Here is an 18,328-nt window from a genome sequence, read left to right as displayed (position 1 = left end):
ATTAAAGTTGACCCATTGGTTCTCCAGTCCGTTTTCGCCACAGTACCATTTCACAGCCAGACAGTTGAGTACATCAAGTTGATTTTGGTTAGTAGAAAAGTTAACTCCGAGAAGTATATCAGTTCAGTGCTTTTCTATTACTTATTGTCAGTACAGCAGAAAATAAGTAAGACAAGCACAACAATGGATGGTGTTTATTCACAAGTTTGTGAGGCGTTAGATGTCTACGATCCTTCAGCATCAACTTTTACGTGGTTTATAGTAAACTTCAGCTATCTGGTTTACTACTGGATCATCATGATGGTATTGTTTGAAATGCTCACCTATTTAAGTCAGCTCCAGGGCATAGAACTACTCGATAATCTTGAACAAGTTGTGTTGTGTGGTGTTTAGCATAAACCAGTTGATTAATCATATTTAGACAATGTAACAATTTGTGATGATAACAGTATATTACGTAACTAGTGCTGTAAGAAGTGTAAAAAAGTGTGTACGTAAAATACTTTACACCACGTGTGACGTACTATACTTTACCTACGATCAAAGTTACCCAAGTGCAAAGTCCTGTTTTCGCAACTCATATAATTTAGAGTATTTTTTTGTAGTATTACGTATTAATATCATATTGTAATAGTCATAGGTATTATGCTATTAAAGAAAAACTAACAATGTACTAAAACGTGTTATCTAATTATTAGTATTGTGATGATATTACAATAAAATTATTAAAAATAAATGGCGTATCTGTTTTCTTGCTTGTTGAGGCTACGAATAGTGTTACATTACTGCTATTATACAACTCAGTTGGATTATTATTAGTAATAGAAGTAGAACTTTCAGTAACATTACTTGATGTGTTTTGCTATTTCTGGTAAACTTATTAAAACTGCATGAACAATGCATTACGCGATGATCTCCAATACCTATACTCTGACAAAGCAAACAATGGAAATCAATTTTCATTCAACATTAGGAATAGCACGTTCATCCTGTATTTCTTTAACGAATGATTAGGATATATAGCAAACTAGAATTATTCTTTGACGTAGAATTAAAAGTGTTTTGTGTAATTTCACCACACAATTCAATACTTAGCCAAAACTAAGCATAGTATTCGACTTATAGACAGTGGAATGTAATATAATCAGCTTTAAGTAGTTAGGTCAAAGCCTTAAGAGGTCAAGTTCTTAGACACGCATATCTGTACAGAGACTTTTTCAGTATTCCAGTCGTTAATTCTAATTAGATGGCTTTGTTCCATTACTTAAGCAAGCATAAAAATAACAGCCAGATGGCTGCGAATAATTTTTCACTTTATAAAAAGCATTTTGGTACATCTGTTCGTTTTTAATTTAAATACAAATCACCTTCTTTCTAACCGCCAAAATAACACAATGAAAACGTTTACTGTTGAAATCTGCATAAGATATTTCGCTTTTACGCCTATTTAACTATTAATAATCAAAATTTCCATAATGGGGGGTACTCAGGTGCTTTACGGCCTACGAAATGCGTCCCTAAAATTCGGATAAGACTTTTTATAAAGCACAATGGGGCTTCTGTAGAACAACCCTGTTTGTGAAAAATTAATGGCCATTTTAGGTTTTACGACCCGAAAGGATTTTCTGCTCAACTTAAAAAGAATATTAAAAGGCTCTGTTGGGAAATGCAAGTCTTACCTTTCTTTATTGTCAGGTAATCCGTATGAACTGATTGAACTCCTAGAAATGTACGAACACACTCTTGAACTGGGCTTCACTTCACTCAAATCCACACTAGAATTTGCTATCGAAAGAGTCTCTTTGAAAAATTCACTTTCTAACGCGTCCACTGGCACTTCGAACTGATTATAAGGAGTTATTTCCTTATTAAACGCTTCTAGTATTTGTTTAGCTTCTTCATCCGGTGTGAGCAATTCTGTGGTTAGTAAGGGTGTTTCCTCACTGGAACTTTTATTAGACTTTGGTGCCAAACCCCAATTTGTTTGCAGTTTTAGCACTGAAGGTCTTGGTGGTACTTTTGGTGGTTCTGACTCTCGACAATAATCTCTTTCACAGCTACTTCTAGCTCTCTGGCCAGTTCCTTCAGGTTTCTTGGCCAGTCTGGCACGAGGTATCAACTGTTGTTGACGAATGTAAGTTTTTTCCTGATGTACACCGTAAGTGGTTCTGGCAACAGTTTTACTGTCGATAATCAGTTTTAGATTGACCTCAAAATTGCTAGCGCTCTTTCTAGGAATTAGAGGACTGGGAGATGAACGATCCAGACTGCTGAAGAAACTTAAAGCACTTTTGAAACTTGATGGACTTGGTGGAATGTCTCCCATTTTCTGGAAAGTATCTACATCCTCAGTTTGAGTAGGTTGATTGTCAGGTGATCTGAAAAAAATAAATTAGGTTAAGTTTATGTCTAATTTTGATACATTTTAGGTGTGTATGTATTGCCAAGCATTTCTAGTTATTACAAAATCACATGTACTAAACTATTTGAAACCCTACAGGATGATATTTAGAGGCAAAAAAACAAAAACTTTATAGATATCACAGGTTAAGCATAATCTTAAATTAAGTTGTCTGAACAAATATGAAATTGCCTTTTCTTATACAAAAGGAGTGGCATTAATGGACCTGTGATTCGGTACAGATATCAGTAAAAGTAATTTAATAACGGCAATATTGGGCTATCACTTCCTACAATCTATCCAAGGTTTGTTATTAACGTTTTTCCTTTTGATTTTGTTTTTGTTCTATTCGATCACGTTTCGGCAAAAACTTATGGGCACTACATTGCTAGAAATTATCAAAGCAGAAAATTAAAAATTCCAAACCGCTAATTAGCTATTGTTATTTGCCTGCAAAGCCAGTTTTTAATGAGTTTTCTTATCACAATTTACTACTACGTTAACAAACTTGAAACGATAATGTTGCAGTTGCGTTTGGTTTTCTTAAAACTGATTACTCATAATAATTATGCATAAGTTAGATGACGGAGTAAAAATCGCACATTTAATTAAATTACCTGGCAGTCCTCTTTTTTGAAATCGTCACAAACCGGTCTTTGGAACACTTTACGAATTTCGTCCGAAGTAACGACTGACCGTAACTTGCCCGCAGTACACATAAACTGAACCTTAATGGGATTTAAATGATTCACTTAACGACGATCGCCTCATGATGATCATGAATTGGTTTGAATTGGCACGCACCACCATATTCTAAGTCTACACAGAAGAACGTTTTTACTTAACGCCGATTTTTCTCGTTTGTTAATGATTCACGTTCCTCGGTTATCGCTTTCTTGGTAATAGATGCCACGCCATTTACGCATTTTGTTGTCGTTATGGTTGCGCTTTCGTAGTTTTGAAATGCATTTGTTTCGTTGAAATGATTAAAGTCTATGTGATATAAAACAAAGAACAATGCATACATACTGCGGTAGGTACAGACCGCATCAGGATGTGGCCATTGAATATTGTTGTTTATCAAAAGAATAATAACACTGAGAGTCTGAGTGTATATGGTTTAAGTTGATCCTGTAATATGCTGAGCTGGTTGATAATTTTAATGAGAGAAATCTGTGGGAAATACAATGTTTAGTCATAGGTCAGTATTAACTTTTTTAGAGTCATAAAGAACTGTGCATTTTGTCACAATAGCTGGAACTACAATGTAAATTTCATATCAGTCAATAAAATTTAGATCTGTATGAGATATTCAACAATCTCCTACAAATCTAAAAATAAAATTCCTATGAGAGTAAAATTGCATGAGATTTTGCTTTCCTTGTAGATTTTTTTCTTTACTTAGATTATAATCAATTAATTCAGTTTTCGGTATTTATCATTCTAGTACTCTTCCAGAATAACTAATTACAAAATACATATTTTTCTAAGAAATGTCTTACCTATATCAATGATCACTGAAATTTACATTCTGTTGAACCAGTAACCGTCACTCAGATTCCGGCTTTAATGCACAAATCAACCCACTGGAAACTTTAAATCACTCTCACAGCATGCATTAATAAGTTATATGCGGTGCCTTCGTTTCCGTAAAGTACCATTTAAAGTCGTTGGTTCGAAAGGTGCCCGGCGAATTAATAAACGTAAACTGACTGGTCCTTGATTGCTTTCAGTTGTGATTGTTTATTATCGGTAAAACTAGACAAGGAAAACCTATAAAAACGGAGAGAACGTTATACGGAATGGCAATGATGCGATAACAGGACGGTTATGTGTGATGAGATAAGGAGCAACTTGGAGTGATGCAAATTCTTGAAAGTAATCCAACGTTGTATACCAGGGACTATTCAATAGTTTGGTGATAGATCATCCAAATAGGAGGCGTTAAAACCCAATTACTTTAACCACTACTATTCATTATTTATATTAATAGCTATGATAAAAGTTAACGAAGTCTTAGATAGCGGTTAATGTGTTAATCTACTGTCCAAGACATCATAAACACATCAAATTGATAAGACCTGTCAATACTAGATAAGAGATTTATTTATTCAAGATATTCTTTTACGATTACTACTTCTTAATATTTTACGAGCCATATGAACTCTGGTGATATGAATTAATACTACCAAAGTATGAGTATCGGAAGTGAAATCCGCTATATACGGTGATTTAATTTTATTGCACGCAAACAGAAGAAAGCATTCAGTATTAGCTAATTGGTCATAAACAACACTTTAATGTTACATAACGCATATTATAGCCGTGTATTATTTAATAACTGATATAACACATGTTTAATGATGATGGGAGAAGGGATCAATCATTTTTTTGCTGAGTGTTCTAGATTTCTTCCCACTTTTTAATAAATTTTCAACATTTGAATCGTTTTAAAGGGTAAACAGATGCAAACATTCGTATAATAAACTAAACCCAACCAATTCCTTACAAGGATTGTTTGATTAATTAAACTTGTCTGAAACCATGTAATTTAATAAGGTGTTTATTATTTAAATCACGAAATGGGATAGGTCGGGTAAGTAATTCGTGAATAGCATTATCGTATCCTGAAATTAATTGCTTAAGGTGTTAAACAGGCCTGGAAATATATATGAATTATGGAAATTATAGAAATATGTAACTTAGACTGGTGAGTGGATGAAAGACTTGGTAAAACTGAACAAACTGTATGTTTTGTGCTTAGAAAATAACACTTCTAAAAGTGATTATTGCTTTAAAAACAAGTTATTGTACGTCTAGTAAAAATTGACTGAAACATCAATAAATAACAAATAAATAATTTAAGATTGATATGATACATTCATCGCATTTTTAATACAGAATGACATACTGACCTCGTCCATGAAATTCACTAGAATAACTGAAAACTATTACACTTCTCAAAACTATATTACCAAGTTGTTGTCAAATCGGAAGTTCGAGTGAGACTAGTTACTTATCTAGGCTCCAAGTATTATAATTATTTAATACAAGTCGGACATAGCGTATACCTGACCAATGAAGCGGTCATTGTCACTTCCGGATTAGTTTTTTGTCTGTCCTTGTAATTGTGATCATCAGATCGTGACCGACTAGAAATGCATCTGCTCAAGATATTATGCTCGAGTTAATTTGCGAAACTACAATCTCTAAATCCACTTTACCTAAGACTGACATAACCTCCTTTGTATGCACAATCTCATTAATATTTGAATGCGTGTGTTAAGCAAATGACGACGACACACTATTCTGTGCGTTGCGTATCCGAAAAGTAGGTTTTTGGCAAGTGACAAGCCGTAGTCACTTAAAATGTAGGAAACGTCTTTTACGAGACTTCCTAGTGCCTATGCAAATACGTTTTCGCAACAATATAACAGTAAAATGTCTGAGACGATTTTAGGCCATCAGTATTAGGCCTGGTTCGGACGTCGTCGCCATTTTCGATGATTTATTCGATAGGTTTCCGGAGCGCTACAATGAAATGCTGTTCAGCAGCCTATTCCAGAAATCGGGGCTCTATTTCCGGATATTTTCGTTTTACTGTTCCATCTTCAATAGCTCAATTTGGACTCGACGGAGAAAAATTCTGACAAAACGTCTATATTTATATTATTGAGTAAAAAAATGTAAGGTCCACATTTTTGTAGTTATTATTATATTCCTACCAGAAACTTCAATAATCTTTAAACGTTTGCCTGTAAACTGAAAGTACAAATTAAAAAAAAACAACACTTGCATGTAGACGTGTGGGTAGCTCATTAAACGATTCTAAATTTTAATGATGTGAAAGTTGCATTTAATTTCTGCACTTGTTTTGCAAGTATAATCATCTATTTGATATAAAGTATTGATTTGAATTCAGAAAAGTATCAACTTTTATCACAACTGGAACACAAATAATATTCTTGTTTGTGATATTAAAAAATGAAGAGAAAGCGTGATTTTTTACAAAAATATTGATTCTTGGTTGACATTCAAAAATATGGTTTATACAAGAAGAAATATTGACATTATTTGACAAAAAGCAACCCTTGGAAATTTCGATTGTGTCTTAGCACTGGAGAAGTGTATCATCAACATACTGGTACGTTAATAACTATCACTTCCATCAAGTTAAATAACTAGATAACCATTCCTCATCTAGACAATGTGTATTTTAAAACCTGTTGGTCCCAAGATATTCAAACTTTGCCAGACCGAACTAATTCCTAAGAGACGTGTTACGCTCCCGTGACCGTAACATCAACGGCATATTTATCCCGAAGGTCCAGTCTGGATATCGCACGTTCCGAGAATCAATTTTGTTGCTGGACACAAGGGATCGACATTGAATACCGCACTTTTTTTGTGGTTTTACGTTATTTTCTGTTTCGTCCAGTTTCACGTGATTTGTAGTGCACACTCTTTACTGGTAGTCATCGTGAGTTTTAAAAAAGGGGGAGTAAATAAAAGCTCCCGTAGGGTATTAGGAAAATCGTTGGTGCGAGAGGGTGGGAAGTATTTCAAATGCGTTTACGTCTTTAAGGACCTGAAATCATTAGAGTGGAAAGGGCATAATGACGATTCGAGCGTACACGCTTCCTGACGGTTCAATCTCGACATCCCTTTTTGAAGTTTACAGGATTCAAATTATAAATTACTTTCTGCATGCTCGGAGTTACTGTCACTTTGTAAAGTAATGGACATATAGGTGAATGCTCTAGTACTAATTATTTTTATTTACAATTGTGAATCAGACAGGTACAAGAAGGACCTTTTTTGTCTGGGAGTACAAAGGGAGACTTTGGCAGGGTTCCTAATGGGCAAAAAAGTAAAAAAAAATCTTAGATAAATCTTAACGGGTCGGAATTCCTGCTTTTGACTTCTGCTCCAGAACAAAGATAAAACCATCTTGAAAGGGAAAGGGAGAAGATGAATGGCGGCAGTGGATGGATAGTCAGATAGGTATAGCCAAAAATCTTTATTAATAAATATGTATGTAAAGCCCTGCCGATTTAAATTCCAGCTTTTTTTTAGACAAACTGAAATGGGAATAGACTGAATTTGAAATTTTCCTAGTCCCATCAAATCTCTAGGATTGAATACGAAATTGAGTTTCGAATCCGTTGCCCCTTTAGGGTCTCAGCTTTTTTAAGTTGACAATTCCGTGTATTGGAAAATATGCTTTCATAAATGAAAAAAACATTTTAAATGTGGTTACAGGACATGTAAAAGAAATTAATATAGCATGTTAAACTATTAAATTAGTTAAGTTGAATTATGATAAAATATTTATAGTTATTTATCACCAAGTCCCATGTCATGTGATCAAATGATCCCATATCATAAAATACAAGTAATCATAGCTGTATAATAATAAAAAAGCTAGCTTATCATTAGACACAAAAAAAATATCCTGTAATTGTGTGTTCAAATATTGTTGACCTGACGTTTGATTTAGTACAAATGCTAGAAGAGTTATATAAACTTTCGTAATCATAATAAACCTTGATAGGAACAAAATATGATACAAAGTAAAAACTGGTGCGCCGATGCGCGATACTACTTAATCACAAATCTAAAAGCATTTATCCATCTCAATTCGAGTTTTAGTGTTAAGTAATCTACACGATGACATGCATTTTGATTTGCTTGCTTATCACATTCATCCAAACATGTCTCGGAGCAAATATTTTGGCTGTGTTTACTTTTCCAGGTTTAAGTCACTACCGGATGTTTCAACCCCTTGTAAAGGAGTTAGCTATAAGAGGTCACAATGTGGATGTGGTCAATCATTTTCCTTTAAAAACCCCCATTAAAGGGTAAGTACATGTTACTGTTTTACATGTTTTACCAATTTTAAACGTTTTTCAGTTTTACTGACATTAATATCAGGGGTAGTTCACCGATTGTCACCAACAACATGTCTGTAGATACATTAATTGAGAGTGTAGGAACAGATTTTACTAAATTGATGGTTGGTCCTTGTGGCATAGATGTATGCCAGGACACTTTTAAAACCCCACAATTACAAGAATTAAAAAATAGCAAAAAGAAATACGATGTTGTTTTAACAGAACTTTTTGGATCTGATTGCATGTTAGGATGGGCTTGGCACTTTGGAGTTCCTTCTATAGTTATGACCAGCAGTGCCAATTTACCATGGGCCTCTGAAAGATTTGGTCTTCCTGACAATCCTTCTTATATCCCTAACTATTTTTCCGGATATTTAGCCGAAATGTCTTTACTGGAAAGAATCGTAAACACTGTGCAACTCGTGCAATCTAAGCTGATGTAAAGTGCTGCATGATTTGGTTAACTGTACTATTGAAAAAATCTTTCCAGATACGAGCACTATAGCGTCAAACCTTCAAATGTTTTGGCTAAAGAATTTTTTGGTAAAAATCTTCCAGATTTAAACGTATTGCAGTACAACACTAGTTTGCAATTAGTTAACACTCATTTCAGTGTTAATAGCGTCAGACCGTTAGTGCCAAATGTTGTTGAGGTTGCTGGTTTGCATATACAAAAATCTCATAAAGTTAATGAGGTACGTAAAGTTGGTATTGCAGTTGAAATCATATGTAAGTTTGAAATGTTGCAGTATTTTGATAAAGTTCTGACCACTGACAAGAAGGGAGTGGTGTGTTTCACTATGGGATCGGTGTTAGTAATCGAAACGTTGTCCGAAGATAAACTTCGAGCATTGTTAGGAGCCTTTAGTGAATTGCCTTTTAAGGTGATTTGGAAAGGTTCCAGAGAACGATTTCCAGAACATATTGATGTTCCTGATAATATACATTTTGAACCTTGGATTCCTCAGCAGGACATTTTGTGTAAGTCTTAAATTACTTAAAATAAAACACATAACAATTTGGATGTTATAGGTGATCCTAGAGTGAAACTTTTTGTATCCCATGGTGGAATGATGGGAACACAAGAAGCGGTTTATTGTGGAATACCAGTTTTGGGTATTCCAATTTTTGCCGACCAAAGTCTTAATATTAAATTTGCCGAAGCAGCAGGATACGGTATTATGGTTAACTTTGAAACATTATCTAAGGAATCTCTATTAACTGCTGCGACTAAACTGTTAAACGATCCAAAGTATTTTATGTCAAAACTTATATTTTACTGTAATTTTTAACTTAAAATAACTAATTTACAGATACTCTACAAAGGCAAAACAGGTATCGGAAGAGTTTAATGATAGACCATTGTCGGCTATGGATACTGCAGTGTATTGGGTGGAATATGTTATAAGACATAAAGGGGCTCCAAGACTTCAGTCTGCAGCTAAACAATTAGCATGGTATCAATATTATCTTTTAGACGTGATTTTGGTTCTGTTTGGAATACCTCTAGTATTACTTATAGTAGTAGTTAAGGCAATCCAGGCTATATTAAAAAAATGTATAAGTAAGAAGTCCAAATCAAAAACTCATTAGTAATAACATTCTGTATATCCTAGATGCTTAAATTATGATATCTCAAGCAAAACAATCTCTACACCTATTAATAATTTTCATTTAGAAAACTGATACTGTAAGCAAGAATAATTTAGTTAAACATACGTCGCAATGATGTATTGGTACGATTGATAAAACTGGACTGGTCCATTATTATTGCTGTGCACCAACTGAAATACTTACCGAGTAGTAGACAATTTATCTCAGTTTTCTACGGCCCTTGTCAGTAAAATAAAGTTGCTTCCTGCTATAAATCATCATATACAAAAATTGTTTTAAATTGATATAGACGACTTGGCGGAGTGGATTTGTTTTTGAAAAAAAGTGTCGCAATAGATGCCACGCTTATTTATTCGGTTAAACTGAATGAATGTTTGTTACTATTGCTTTGAAGGGGACTATAATTAATATAGATTATGTTAGTTTTATTAACGTTATACTTTCTAGAAATATTTATACTGTACCATACTGAGCTTGTATAATTGCAAAATATAAATATTAAGTTTTACACTCTTCGTGTATTACGCTGGACATGTGCATCCTAATTGGTCGGCATATTGCGGCAATGACACTTTTCGCAAGTTATGACCGACCGCACAAATTTCAGTAATTTGCGAGCAGCAGGGCGCATTTTAGAGTTTAAAGGGCTCAAACATAAAATAAACATTAAAATTCTGCGAGGGAGAAAATATGTAATAAGCACGTTCTAAGCTGGTTAATGTGATAATTTCAGCGGTATACAGAAAACGTTGAAAAGGGTCAAAACAATTTTGCGTTCCAGAGAAGGAATGAAACGGCTTTTTGCTTGGTAAAACTCTAATCTGTCTTCAGTCAAGCATCGTACAAACTCAAGATCTCAATCGTTTTCAGATTATGACTTATAAATGTTGACGTTTGGAATTAAATCAGGATATAACAAATTATACAAGATAAATTACGTTTATTTGGAGTTGTTCTGCTTCTCATCAATCATTTGTAACATCTTGCAGTTGTTATATACGACCCTAGTTGCCAGACACAATAACAACGTTGGGAATTTATAGAAAAGGAATTTGCCATTTATTCTCCAAACCCTGGAATTTTACTTACCAGAATTAATAGCATTTTGACAATAGAAGAGCACTAATTACAGCAGCCCCAAAGCGATTATCCATATACCTAGTATAGCCACAAGCTCACTACATAATATAGAATCGCTATAGGCCGTGATATATTATTTGAGATTCATGTATATTATGCCACATATCACCCCATTTGTGTCCTATTTGGACCCTGGTGTAGCCTCAGGCGTGGGGGAGGCTGCGCCCCCAACGTAATTACGCCCCGATGGGCGCCACTTGCGGTCTGCGTGCATTTAATCTAAATACCGTGCATTTTATGGGGCCATCAAAATGTCCATGCGAAAATCATTACTGCGTAAAATATGTATGGGATGCGGATGCCCCGTCGGATTTACTTTACTAATTCCTGCGTTATGTGGCCCGTGAAATTTCGTAAATACTTTTTTTGTCGTTCCACCCCCTCTTGCAAATTTCGACAATTTGCGTTTAATCCAAGCGTAATGTTTTCTGTACAAAAATTTCAACCACCTCCTGAAATAGACAAAAATACATCTTTCTGCTCCCTTATAAAATATAGCTATCATATAACACTTGTTGTAAAATTGTGTTTGCCACAATTGTGACGGCTTTAACACAAAAGGTAACGTGAGCTTCCCCAAGGATTCCACACTTTATATAAAATACTTTCGGCTTTCAAGCACCCCATTTTTTTGTCTTCTATTCAGGGATAATCTTTCGCGCATACGATACGCCATTTATTTAATAAGGGTGTTGTTTTTCACATAAATTCAAATTTCCTCCTCATAAATTTGTACAATAAAGATGTCACCGTGAAAAAACGGTCCATAAGAGTGTAAAAATTGCAGGATAATTTAAAACCCATTATGATCTGTATTAGTTGACACTGAAATTCTATAATTTGATGTAGATAAGTGTTAACAATAGTTGTATATCGTATCATAAAATTATTAAATTGCAAGAAAAGAAATGAATCAACTGAAGAAACCTTGGTACTGCGGTCGGTTGGGCAAACATAATAGTGAAAACATGTCACCTATGAAGAACGAACATCAAATTTAGACGAACAATACTGATTACTGCATTATCAAAATGTATTTGCACATCCAGGCCATATAAAATCATTATGGAAAAATATTTTGTTATTACTTTGGTTAAGTCGGTGAAGAGATGTTACAGACATAATCTACAAACATGAATAATATCAGTTTTGTTTACGGTTTTTCTGTTGTGTTGCTAGTTTTGGGATATTTCACATTCTGTGATGGGTTACCAGCGTATCCAGAGGAAAAAGTGAGTTAATTATGTTTTACTATTAATATGTAACAAATACCCACTATTTAGTTATTCTGACAACTATAATACAGTGTTAGTTGTTTTAGGCATTTTGAACAAAAGACAAACTTAAAAAAGTTCATATAAATATTAATTTAGTGCTCACACGAGATATTTTTAAATTAAGCTCATTAAATTCCACCAATCAATTATATAATTCCTTAGACAATAACGTCATCTGATAAACCATTTACAGAAATCCTTTAAATATTTGGAACTATGTCTACATTCGAATTTAAATATTGAAATTATGTCATTCAATGATGTTGACAAAGAGTAAAGTACACTGATCTTTGGAATAATTGATACTTATAGTTAAGAGATAAAAACACATTTGGCAATGCAAATAAACTTTGTTTAATTAATAAATTTTCTATCCTTTGAAGATACTTACCGAAGAAGAAAAACGTGGGGTAACACCAACAGAAATAAAAAACGATGCATTATCAAACGAAGATTCTGCCAAGTCTAAAACGTTCAAGAGAGGTTTACTGTTAGGTGACAAACGTCAATATGGTATTGGTGGATTCAGTGCACCTTCAGGACATGGAGGTAATAAAATCTTCTGGTTTTACCTAAAAATCTGTATTTGAGCTTTATTTTTAGCATATGATTCAGGAAAATATGGTTCGTTGGGTACTGGATTTGGATTGTCTGGAGGAGGCCACTATGAAGATGGTAATAAGTCTACAAATCAAACTAGACTATCAGCAAAATAAAAACTTAAATTTCAGATCGAAGACCGTCGTACTATGACCAAGACATTGGCTACCATCACAGTGGTGGAGGATATGGTGGTAGAAGACCTAGCGGACCTGGTTACGGTCCTTCCTATAATTACCCAGTTGATTACGATGATCGTTATCCATCAGGACCTAGTGGAGGTGATCAGGGTATAGGAGGTTTTAAAGTATGCAAATTTCTATTTGATTGAGTCATACATTTTTATAACAGTGTTGGTTTCAGATGTCCACAATCAAAAAAATACTACTTCCACTAGCTGGGTTGGCAATACTGGGGGTGGCAGCTGCAGCTTCCCAAAATCCTGTTCTTTTACCTTTGGGAACTTTAAGTGGTCGAAGAAGAAGATCCGTATTGTCCTCTGATGTGTATCCACCTAATCCTCACGTTCGAACAAAGAAAACAAACTGAACATTTGTGTTAAAAACTGATTAATTTATTTTTTCTAATTTTGGCATATAAAGTGACACTTTTCAAAACTGATTAGAGTGACAAAACGTTTTACTTTATGTAACTAGTTAACATAAGTAACATAACATAAATAATGTAACTAGTTAACTAACTAGTAACTAGTTACATAAAGTATAAAGTATCACTTTATGTAACTAGTTATGAAAAGTTCATTTCATCACTCCCTGTTTTTATGCATTTTCGTAGAAACATATGGGCGACATCGATCATAACATGTCGTTGTCACTGTTCTATACAAGGTGCTATGAAAGTGAATATTTGTGTTAAATCACTTTAAAAGATGGTTTTTACCGCTTTTTGGTCAAAATTAGAAAAAATCATGTATGCAACACGTTTCGAAAATGTCTTATTGTGTAACTCATTCAAATTCATTCGTTACACAAAATCGATCTTTTCGTAACTAGTTACATAAATAGCTATTTATACACTAGCAATTACACTGTCACAATAAATTACGTTTATTTTTATTAACACTAGTTTTTCACTTCTAATAAATATTATATAACTGGACAAAATCAATTTGTTTGGAAGTAGTCAGCAATTTTTACATAATTTGTTGACCAATCTGTCAATTTAGCTGTATTAACTAAACTGGTTGTGTCTATTAAGTGCAAATATGATTACATTGTAAACAAAATTCAGCGATAACTTTTGTCTACCCACTTAAATGATTTAACTGATCATAACGTAATTTTGAGTGTTTAGTTTTTAACAATATATTCATGAAGCACCAAAACCAATGTCACTCTGATAGGAACCTTTGTATCTGTAGCTTCAGTCGGTTCCGGTAGAGGTTCAAAAATGAACTTGACTACAGTTAGATCAGGGCTAATAATAACCGTCTTAGCTGCCTGTCAAAGTGTTTTGACAGTAAGTGAAGTGTGCACCATCACTTCTTACAAAGATGTGGAAAATATCACTGCCACCTGCTTTAATATTACAATTGGGGATCTTGAGGTTCCTGCAGGAGAGACGTTGCTTTTGGACTTGCTGGATGGAGCTACAGTAACCTTTACCGGAAACGTTACCTTTGGTTATGTTAATTGGGCCGGACCTTTGATACGAGTTTATGGAAATGGTGTTACCATTCAAGGCGAAGAAGGTAAATAAGCTTTTTTTTTCTTATTATTGCAAATCACAAGGAAATGCTGTTTAATCATACAATTTATTAGATATAATAATGTGTACAATTTAAGCTTTGACTGAGAACTAAAACTAACTTGACTGGACATTTTAACATTTATATTCTTTAAGGTCATATTCTAAACGGCCAAGGAGAATTATACTGGGATAGTTTAGGAAGTTGGGGAACTAAAAAACCAAAATTTATTATCATCCAAGTTAGCAATGGATCTGTTTTCAAGAATCTGAAACTGCATCACGCACCCATGCACGGCATAGCAATTAATAACTCTCACGATGTGACGTTCGCTAATATTTTAATTGATAATGCTGCAGGTGCAGAGGTAATACATTAAAAAACACTATCATTGACCCCAATCTAATTCTTCTATTAGAATGTAGCACTTTCAGGTCACGCCGGTCACAACACCGACGGTTTTGGTGTGAACGTTTCAACTAATGTGATAATCAGAGACTCTACAGTGTACAATCAGGATGATTGTGTGGCTATAAATTCAGGTAAATAACTTTGAGGCTTTTGACACTTTGTCCAAATTATGTTTATAGGATCGAATATTTACGTAACCAACTTGCTATGCCATGGAAGTCACGGACTCAGCCTATCAGTGGGATTTAGCAACACCACCACCGAACTTAACACCTTGACCAACGTTGTTATTGAAAACTCCACCATAATTGATGCTATGGATGGCATACATATTAAAACTCACAGTGACGCTGGAAGTGGACAAGTAACAAATATTACTTATAGAAACATCAATATATTAAGTAAGTAACAACCAAACAGAATAACACTATACTATCAAGTTTGTACTTTGGTTTTTACAGGTAGTTACAGCAAAGGCATAGTAATCGAACAGAACTACACCAATACAGCGGTATCAGGAACAGGAGCAACACCTAAAAGCAACATACCAATCACTGGACTTAAATTTTCCAATATCCAAGGTACGGTTAGGAATACTTCAGTACCAATCTACGTTGTATGTGCTATAGATGGCTGTATAGATTGGGAATGGGAAAATGTCGATATCTACGGTCAAGTTGACAGTGCTTGTGTAAACTTTCATCCAGATGGAATTACATGCGTCGATTATTCAGTATGATTTCAGGGAAGTTCTAGAAAAATTACTGTGATTTTTTCGCTCTAGTAACCAAATAGTGAAAGTAAATTGGTAAAATGCTTTTATTTGTCCTTTTCTTGTAAAGTATTATTTAAATATCATGATATGATATAAGTACAAAAATCAGAAAATTGATGGCCTTCTCTTGTAGCAGTGCAATTGATGAATTTAATCATCAATAAGCCAAGATTAATAAAAAATATGTCATTATTAAAATATAAGTTTGTCAGTCATGTTTAAGATAAGATTATAAGACTGTAATAATTGATAATCAAGAAAAAAAGCAAATGTATATTTATCTACTTTGAAAATATCCTAATTTTGATCTATCATACCGTTAAAGATAATTACAATTTTTATAGCAATTTACCAAGGCCTCTGGAGTAATTTAAAAATACTGTTCTGAACAATTTACACTCACCTATTGTCAAGAAAAAACTACACATAGACTAATAATAATAAAAAAAAAATTCTGATACTAAGTAATTTGGAAGGCTATACAAGTAAAAACCATGTTTTTATTAAACTTTTATGAAATATTATTAGATAAACTACCATAAAACAGATTACAGTTTACTCTCTTTACCATATTATAGCATTATTATAGGTTTATATCCCACTTACATCTAGTTGACAGAATATAAAACACCTTACATCATTTGACCTTAAGCAGAAAGCCTAAGTTTCTTAACATTACCATGTACCGGTGTTGCCAACACATAAAAAGCAGCGTCAACGATATCCTCAGCTAACAAACCGGACGTAGTGTTTTCTTTCCCATCAGCCACCATTCTAAATTCAGTCAAAAGTACTCCAGGGCTTAAACAAGTAATTATGATTGTTAGTTTTTCTGTTGATTTCCAGTCTTAAAGTTTCAGTCATAGCGATGAGCGCGTGTTTAAATGCTGGATAAACACTGGAACCTGGATAATCGATCATCACTAGTCACGTTAATAATGTGTCCTTTGGTGTTGGGAAGTTTCATGCTTTTGATGGCTTCTCTAGATGCGATGGCCATTCCTAAGATGTTGGTGTCTAATATCGTTTTCCACTTTTCTATATTACCATCTATCAGGCTGGTCCCCAGTCTAACACCGCCGTGGTTGACTCAAAGGTGGATTGGTCCTAACTCTTTGGTGGTTTTGTTAAAAGATGGTATAATTTCATCTAGTCTTGCTAAACCACATAACTGTCAGCCCATACTTTACCAAACCTTCTCGGCTATAGCTATTCCAATTCCGGAAGAGGCACCAGTAACAACAGCAACTTTACCTTTAATAGCTTAAATTTAAAGAATAGGGCATGGTTTAGTTAATTTTAAATACAACTGACACTGAAAATTAGCTGATCTTATCTATTTTAATTAAAAATTCTGAGTTCTAAAGGTTTTATATTCAAGTCACTAATCAATAAACATTTACGACTTTTCAAAAAGATGCCTTCTGCACCATTATGCGCAGCATGTGATATGAAAAAAAATTAACATTTTATTCTCAATTAAGCAAATTCACCTTGAACACAAATTATGAGTTCTTTAACATTAACATGTTCCGGTGTTGCCAATATATAAAAAGCCGCATCAGCCACATCCTCCGATGTTAAGCCGGATGTTACGTAGTCCTCTCCATCAGCTACCTGCCTGAATTCAGTTAGCACTCTTCCAGGACTTAAACTCGTTATTCTGATTGGTAGTTTTGCCCTGTTAATTTCCAATCTCAAAGTTTCCGTCATGGCGGTGAGCGCATGTTTGGTTGCTGGATACATACTGACAGCTGGATAATCTGCTACCAAATGTCCCAGCACACTATTAACGTTGATTATGTGTCCTTTGGTGTTGTTGATTTTCATATTTGCTATGGCTTCCCTGGATGCCACTGCCACGCTCAGGATGTTGGTGTCTAGCATTGTTTTCCATTTATCGATGTCACCATCAATCAGGTTGGTCCCCAGTCTAACACCAGCGTTGTTCACCAAAATGTGAATTGGTCCTAATTCTTTGGTGATCGTTTCAAACGTTGATATTATTTCGTTTGGTTTAGTTAAATCGGTTTTGAATGCCACTAAGCGACCTGGTTCTCCACTAGAACATAATTGTTCTGAATGTTCTTGTATTCGCTCCACTCGTCTCGCTAGACCACATACTACCAGACCATATTTGACCAAGCCTTCCGCTATAGCTTTACCAATTCCAGAAGACGCACCAGTAACAACAGCAACTTTGTCCACAAAGTGGTCCAAATTTAATGAATAAGACATCATTAACAAACTTGTTTGTAATAATTGGTTTACTAGTAAAAGTGGTAAATGAGCTTATATAGCCGAGAGTTTTTTTATTAGTGGCTTATCTACGAATGGTCTGTGTTTACCTAAAAAATCCCATTCATTTTACTGTTACAATGTAATTACGTTATTAAAATTTACTTCCATTAATTCGTTTAGCATTGCCTCTCCAAGTCATATTTTCAGTTCATTGATTCTAAAGATTAGTGGATGTTGACAGTGTTGGCACACGTCAACTGTCGTTAT

The 18,328-nt window shown here is 34.3% G+C and overlaps 4 protein-coding genes and 2 pseudogenes across 5 annotated transcripts in view; 3 read left to right on the top strand and 3 right to left on the bottom strand.

Moving 5' to 3' along the window:
• The window catches only part of spri (Src homology 2 domain-containing protein sprint), a 66,580-nt gene extending 62,475 nt beyond the window's left edge, over positions 1 to 4,105 (bottom strand). The window contains exons 1-2 of one of the 2 annotated variants that reach the window (XM_081981787.1): positions 3,904 to 4,105; positions 1,680 to 2,378 (exon numbers count right to left, since the gene is read on the bottom strand). In XM_081981787.1, coding sequence (XP_081837913.1) covers positions 1,680 to 2,326 — 647 coding nt within the window. In that variant the 5' untranslated portion in view covers positions 2,327 to 2,378; positions 3,904 to 4,105. Of the gene's footprint in view, positions 1 to 1,679; positions 2,379 to 3,018; positions 3,173 to 3,903 lie in introns of those variants that run through there. The other variant, XM_081981788.1, reaches the window with a different exon arrangement.
• A 3,922-nt stretch (positions 4,106 to 8,027) lies between these two features.
• On the top strand, positions 8,028 to 10,417 carry LOC145730548 (UDP-glycosyltransferase UGT5-like). Its single transcript, XM_081981799.1, has 6 exons — positions 8,028 to 8,262; positions 8,315 to 8,734; positions 8,786 to 8,990; positions 9,045 to 9,276; positions 9,328 to 9,547; positions 9,609 to 10,417. Exons 1-6 carry the CDS (start codon positions 8,072 to 8,074, stop codon positions 9,886 to 9,888), a joined length of 1,548 nt encoding a protein of 515 aa, XP_081837925.1. The 5' UTR covers positions 8,028 to 8,071; the 3' UTR covers positions 9,889 to 10,417.
• A 1,708-nt stretch (positions 10,418 to 12,125) lies between these two features.
• On the top strand, positions 12,126 to 13,533 carry LOC145730558 (uncharacterized). Its single transcript, XM_081981813.1, has 5 exons — positions 12,126 to 12,281; positions 12,710 to 12,875; positions 12,930 to 13,001; positions 13,058 to 13,233; positions 13,290 to 13,533. Exons 1-5 carry the CDS (start codon positions 12,183 to 12,185, stop codon positions 13,473 to 13,475), a joined length of 699 nt encoding a protein of 232 aa, XP_081837939.1. The 5' UTR covers positions 12,126 to 12,182; the 3' UTR covers positions 13,476 to 13,533.
• A 722-nt stretch (positions 13,534 to 14,255) lies between these two features.
• LOC145730553 (uncharacterized) lies at positions 14,256 to 15,863 on the top strand. Its single transcript, XM_081981807.1, has 5 exons — positions 14,256 to 14,637; positions 14,790 to 15,001; positions 15,053 to 15,176; positions 15,225 to 15,446; positions 15,507 to 15,863. Exons 1-5 carry the CDS (start codon positions 14,337 to 14,339, stop codon positions 15,782 to 15,784), a joined length of 1,137 nt encoding a protein of 378 aa, XP_081837933.1. The 5' UTR covers positions 14,256 to 14,336; the 3' UTR covers positions 15,785 to 15,863.
• A 604-nt stretch (positions 15,864 to 16,467) lies between these two features.
• Positions 16,468 to 17,106, bottom strand: LOC145730447 (farnesol dehydrogenase-like; annotated as a pseudogene).
• Positions 16,972 to 18,325, bottom strand: LOC145730555 (farnesol dehydrogenase pseudogene; annotated as a pseudogene).
• Between the last annotated feature and the right edge of the window lie 3 nt (positions 18,326 to 18,328).

Source organism: Ips typographus, linkage group LG6 (assembly GCF_016097725.1).
Source record: "Ips typographus isolate SLU linkage group LG6, UJ_Ityp_2.0, whole genome shotgun sequence".
Classification (NCBI taxonomy): Eukaryota; Metazoa; Arthropoda; class Insecta; order Coleoptera; family Curculionidae; genus Ips; species Ips typographus.
Note: the sequence above shows the minus strand (reverse complement) of the source record. Positions and strands in the feature narration are given on the sequence as shown.

Bases quoted from the DNA above. Each gene is read 5' to 3' on its own strand.
- LOC145730548 (XM_081981799.1), top strand. From the start codon at position 8,072: ATGACATGCATTTTGATTTGCTTGCTTATCACATTCATCCAAACATGT. The intron at 8,735-8,785 runs GTAAAGTGCTGC...AAATCTTTCCAG, and splicing joins CTCGTGCAATCTAAGCTGAT to ATACGAGCACTATAGCGTCA. The intron at 8,991-9,044 runs GTACGTAAAGTT...GAAATGTTGCAG, and splicing joins AATCTCATAAAGTTAATGAG to TATTTTGATAAAGTTCTGAC.
- LOC145730553 (XM_081981807.1), top strand. From the start codon at position 14,337: ATGAACTTGACTACAGTTAGATCAGGGCTAATAATAACCGTCTTAGCT. The intron at 14,638-14,789 runs GTAAATAAGCTT...ATATTCTTTAAG, and splicing joins TACCATTCAAGGCGAAGAAG to GTCATATTCTAAACGGCCAA. The intron at 15,002-15,052 runs GTAATACATTAA...TTCTTCTATTAG, and splicing joins ATAATGCTGCAGGTGCAGAG to AATGTAGCACTTTCAGGTCA.
- LOC145730558 (XM_081981813.1), top strand. From the start codon at position 12,183: ATGAATAATATCAGTTTTGTTTACGGTTTTTCTGTTGTGTTGCTAGTT. The intron at 12,876-12,929 runs GTAATAAAATCT...CTTTATTTTTAG, and splicing joins TGCACCTTCAGGACATGGAG to CATATGATTCAGGAAAATAT. The intron at 13,002-13,057 runs GTAATAAGTCTA...CTTAAATTTCAG, and splicing joins AGGAGGCCACTATGAAGATG to ATCGAAGACCGTCGTACTAT.